This window comes from Branchiostoma lanceolatum, chromosome 5 (genome assembly GCF_035083965.1).
Source record: "Branchiostoma lanceolatum isolate klBraLanc5 chromosome 5, klBraLanc5.hap2, whole genome shotgun sequence".
Classification (NCBI taxonomy): domain Eukaryota; kingdom Metazoa; phylum Chordata; class Leptocardii; order Amphioxiformes; family Branchiostomatidae; genus Branchiostoma; species Branchiostoma lanceolatum.
The window spans coordinates 2,138,222-2,143,579 of NC_089726.1; the positions used below are offsets into that span (position 1 = coordinate 2,138,222).

The 5,358-nt window shown below is 44.2% G+C and overlaps 1 protein-coding gene across 1 annotated transcript; it reads right to left on the reverse strand.

Moving 5' to 3' along the window:
• Positions 1-728: 728 nt before the first annotated feature.
• LOC136434644 (uncharacterized) lies at positions 729-5,021 on the reverse strand. The gene is made up of 4 exons (XM_066427572.1): positions 4,797-5,021; positions 2,905-3,098; positions 2,227-2,412; positions 729-1,186 (listed from the first exon to the last, which is right to left on the reverse strand). The coding sequence occupies exons 1-4, from the start codon at positions 4,963-4,965 to the stop codon at positions 1,004-1,006; spliced, it is 732 nt and encodes a 243-aa protein (XP_066283669.1). The 5' UTR covers positions 4,966-5,021; the 3' UTR covers positions 729-1,003.
• Positions 5,022-5,358: the final 337 nt, after the last annotated feature.

A 5,358-nucleotide genomic window follows, 5' to 3' on the forward strand; every position in this document is an offset into this window, starting at 1 on the left:
TTAACCCTAAGGACTGTATAAACACCATTCAACAGGTCATTAATGAAATGATTATCATGAATTCTGTGTTGTTAGATACACTAGTCAGTTACTAATTATAGCTTACTTTGATCGAGATCCCAACCCAACCCAACCAATATAATCTTAATTTAAAAGCGTCTTCCACTGGACGCTAGTGTCAACATCAACACCAATGCCCTTATGAAACATTCAAAGCATACTTTATTGCACAACAATTGTATGGTAAATTTCTCAGTACAATAACGACTATGTAATGAGTCCATAGGCCAATATCTACGCTATTTTTTGTAGGAAACAGAGAACTAGAGAATGTGTAGAGGTATGATGATGATCGGTATGCACAGGCGACGTTGTGTATACATATACACACACACACACACACACACATATATATATATATATATATATATATATATGTTTGTGTGTGTGTGTGTTTTTGAGTTCTGATAAGGTATCGAATGGTTGTATTTCTTTTTACACATAGAAGTTGAATTGTGTATATATAATTCTTGCTATGTTTTGCTTTCGAAAATTGAATATATTTCATAATAGTATAGACAGGGTGGCACTGCTTTGTTTGAAATTAGCATTAAGCCATTATATATGACTGAATAAAGAAGACATTCCAATGATTATTGTCTTCTTTTCAATTGTTCTTTTTTTCATAAGCAAACCGCACAAAGGGGCGAACTGGTCCTTAATCATTTGAAGTTTGTTTCTATTGAACTTTTAATGTTCCTCGATCGCGTACGTTTGCACGGTTACGTTTCTTACGTTGATAGGGGTGTCATCTTGACTATTAGTCCTAGCAAACGCTACGTTCTCAATGCCTCTCTTGTAAGTCCGTCAGAAGATGCAAGTTGATCTGAAGTCTGCTCCTACAAACTTGCAATGTTTCTCGATCGCGTACGTTTGCATGGCATGGAAACGTTTTCTTACGTTGATATATGGTGAAATATTAAATCATGAGTCCCAGTAAATGCTACGTTCTCAATGTCTCTCTTGCTAGTCCGTCTGAAGGTGCAAGTTGGTCCTTGATCATCTGAAGTCTGTTCCTACTGAACTTGTAGTGTTCCTCGTTCACGTAGGTTTCCACGGTAACGTTCCTGACGTTGATTCGCGGCACCGTCCGCCGACTGATCTTCCTCAGCAGCCGTTCGTTCACCTTATAAGGAAAAGAAAATCAATCCTTATTGACACAACAAAAGTACAGCGACTTTCGTAATGTCTACTACATCTTTACATACAGTGGATACAAATGGATTTACTTACGTACATGTATATGATCAAATATAGATGAACCAACATACTGAGTTTAACGTTTTATTTATACTAGTGGTTCTAAGGTTTAAATATTCTTTGATATACAAATATTCATACTTATTTGTACATAGAAAGGATCTCCTCCTAGAACGGAAAAGATGGGAGTATGATATCGAAGAATGGACAGGCATGACACTAAGTGCCTGCCTGCCTGCCTAAGTTCCCAGGTCAGTAACTGTCCCCTTGCTTTCTACGAGGTTCCTACAGGAAGCCCTGTCCATAAGGCCAAAGTTCACCTTTCCAGTCATGCGCAGAGGGTCCATTTTAACAGAAACCGCATGTATATGCTATTTAAAAGTAGCTGCAGGAGGCCTCTTTGTTGGAAATGTTGGTGTTTTTGAGCTGGAATTGACAGGTAAGGGTTGTGGCTATTTCATTTAGTTAGAAAAACAGGGTTTTAGCCGTGTTTGAAGTGTCCGGTACACTTTGAAATAGGTGCAGTTTGGATGTGATCAGGTCTTGTGGAGGGGGGTCAAAGGTCATCTCCCCATGTTTTGATAGAATTTCACCACTTTGCGCCGGTGGAAAATCGGCGAAACTCAGTAGATTGACACTTTAGAGGTCAGACTACGCTGCCAATGTTAGTTTTCCATGACCTAAACTTCAGGTAGGTGACTTTTGACAGCCCTTTCCTTATATGTCTACCATTGAAAGTATAGGGGCCAAGAATTGGTAGTCTTCACCCATAACACTGAAACACTAAGAAAAATAGAAAACCGAAAAGGGCAGAGAAAAACCGGTTGCCGGATCTTCTATGGTGCCCAATTGTCAAATAGTTAGACTAACGAATAGCAGAAGGGGAATGTAGTTGAATTAATCGATAGGACGCAATGTATTAATTTTTTGTTTTGAACAAGCGGAAGGAAACGTGAACAGCTTTACCAGGGTCCTCTGGAACATCCTCCTGAGGTACCCCTTCCGGTACTGTTCCCATAGCGACGAGAGTGACGTCATGCTTCGGCTCAGGACGACGAAGACGACGCTGGAGGCGGAGTGAGGCGACACGCGGACCACCTCCACTCCCAGCTCCTGTAGGTAGGCCACGGCCTCTTTAAGACGTACATCCCTCTTTGTGGGGAGAAATTAGAAATGTGCGCATTTTGACACATTTCACCTGTTACAAAGCATGGAGGTCTGCACAAAGTCTAGTACTACTGAACATAACATTACTATCCATTCAAAAAGAGTCAGAAATATTCGTACGCTCTGTCTTGAATGTCGCAATGTTGAATCCTTGTTGTTTTTGCAATCCCGTTTTCAAAACACGCTGCTCTTTCAACTTTAAAACATATTGCTAAAACATGTTTTAATGAACCAACGAACCAACGAACCAGCCAGCCAGCCAGCCAGCCAATATATTCCTTGGCGGGGTTTGCGAAGCATAATAATGTTTTTGCCTACAGTTTGCTTGAGGTAGATTTATCATAAATACCAATGATACAAATGACATGCTGCACTATTTTTTTTGAAGAAAATAATTCCCAGTGGAAGATGAGCTTTTTAGTGAGCTAAACTGGTTCAAGATCACTTTCACTTTTTCGCTTTCACTTAAAGCCGCACCTGCCATCGCGCCATCTCCCCCAGCGCGGCGTTGGCGACGTCCAAGAAGGGCTTCAGGTGCGGCACGACGTCCGTGACGTACACGTGAACCCCCAGCACCGGGCACAGGCGGTCCGTGTCCCGCCCCAGCCCAGAGATCTCTGACGTCACACCCGCGCTGGCCAGGGCGTGGCTTTGATCCTCCGCATCCAGGCCTGGGGAATCATACAGTACACAAGTTTGCGCCCACGTGATTATGACGTTTGAAATTTTCGGTCGCTTATCGGTCGCTCAGTGGTCACAGCACGGAGATCTCTGACGTCACACCCGCGCTGGCCAGGGCGTGGCTTTGATCCTCCGCATCCAGGCCTGGGGAATCGGGAAAAACGCATATTTGTGCTCACGTGACTATGACGTCAGGATGACCCGCCATGATGGAGGTTAAGGTCTCCTTTTCACTAGACAGCGATCCATGAGCGACCAATGTGTGCGACAATTTAACTGATACATATGATACACAATGTAAAGTATGATTTTTGGACAGAGCTTATCATTTAAGGAGATTGTTCTTTATCTATGGAATTTGTTAAGTTGACGTCACGCCCGCACTGGCCAGGGCGTGGCTTTGATCCTCCGCCTCCAGACCTGGGGAATCATACAGTACACAAGTTTGCTTCCACGTAATTATGACGTCATACTGGATGTTTAAGGCCCCCTTTTGAATAGCTAGATACATGTAGGCAGCAATCGCGACAGTTGAGCATGCACAGAGCGACCATTGCGTGTGACACTTTGAATATGATGCACAATGAAAAAGTATGATAAAAAACGACGCACATGGCGTAAAAAGATCGTTCTTTATCTATATGGAATTCGTTAAGCGATCTGTGAAATTTTCGGTCGCTTATCAGTCACTCAGCGGTCACAGCCCCGAGATCTCTGACGTCACGCCCGCGCTGGCCAGGGCGTGGCTTTGATCCTCCGCCTCCAGGCCTGGGGAATCATACAGTACACAAGTTTGCTTCCACGTGATTATGACGTCAGTATTTCGCGCCATACTGGATGTTTAAGGCCCCCTTTTGAATAGCTAGATACATGTAGGCAGCAATCGCGACAGTTGAGCATGCACAGAGCGACCATTGCGTGTGACACTTTGAATATGATGCACAATGAAAAAGTATGATAAAAAAAAAAGCACACGGCGTAAAATGATTGTTTTTTATCTATGGAAGTCGTTAAGCGGTCTGTGAAATTTTCGGTCGCTTATCAGTCGCTCAGTGGTCACAGCCCGGAGATCTCTGACGTCACGCCCGCGCTGGCCAGGGCGTGACTTTGATCCTCCGCCTCCAGTGCTGGGGAATCATACAGTACACAAGTTTGCGCTCACGTGATTATGACGTCAGTATTGTCGCCATGATAGATGGCTGAACCCGGAAGTTTCCAGGTAGATCTGTACCATATGTAATCGTAGATACGTAAGTATGACGTAGGTATACATTCAAGTTTACAGCTAAAGTTTACAGCTCTCCCAGCAAACCTGCAGCATGTCGACTGTGACGTCACAACGGTCACGTGCAATCTACCCATGAGAGTTTACTACTAGTATTTCTTTTCATCTACTTTTTGGGTTTCCGTCTGATGCTCTCGCCACTGCTCATGTGGCCAAGCTGCATTTTCATCAAAATTTATAATCTATTCGATTAGATTTTTGCTTTATTTGACTGTAAAAAAAGTACAGCCAGGGCTACCCAACTAGCCGAAGGCTATTACAAAGGGTTAGCCCTGGGAACAGTATTCAATACAAGTTTAATACAAACTTTCACAAAGCATGTCAAACACACACATGAAGGCGTACACAAAATCTATACAGTCACAACAGATGTCAGGTATACACAAGAAGCCTCGGTGCCCACCTTGCGGCAGTTTAGTCTTTTCCAGGGACGACACTTTAACGTTCTCCAAGACGTAGCACAGGGTGTCCCTCAGGCTGGTGGTGCGGATGTCGTCCCGGTCCACCTGCACCCTCCCCAGGGATATAGTGATCGACCCCCCGTCGTGCTCCAGCTGTAAGGTGGCCTTCATCTTCCGGCCGTTTCCGGTCTCACCTGCAAGACGGGAGAAAAACAATGATGATAGCAACTTACTTACCTCATCGACCCAAGCATTAAGAGACCTGTCTATAGTAATGGTGCAATGGCCGAGTGGGTAGAGTGTTCACCTTGCATACGGTAGGTCGTGAGTTCGAACCCCGGCCGGGTCATACCAAAAACTGTAAAAATGGTACATACTGATTTCTCTGCTTAGCACTCAGCATTTGGGAAATAGTATGGAAGTTAAACACACACCACTACCAGTGGACTAGCCCCCTGCTGTAGTGATTGCACAAAGTGTGGCCCAAGGGCTACTGAAACGGAGATGGGCGCCGCCCTATGCACCATCGGTGCGGGAAGGAACTTTGACTTTGACTATAGTAAT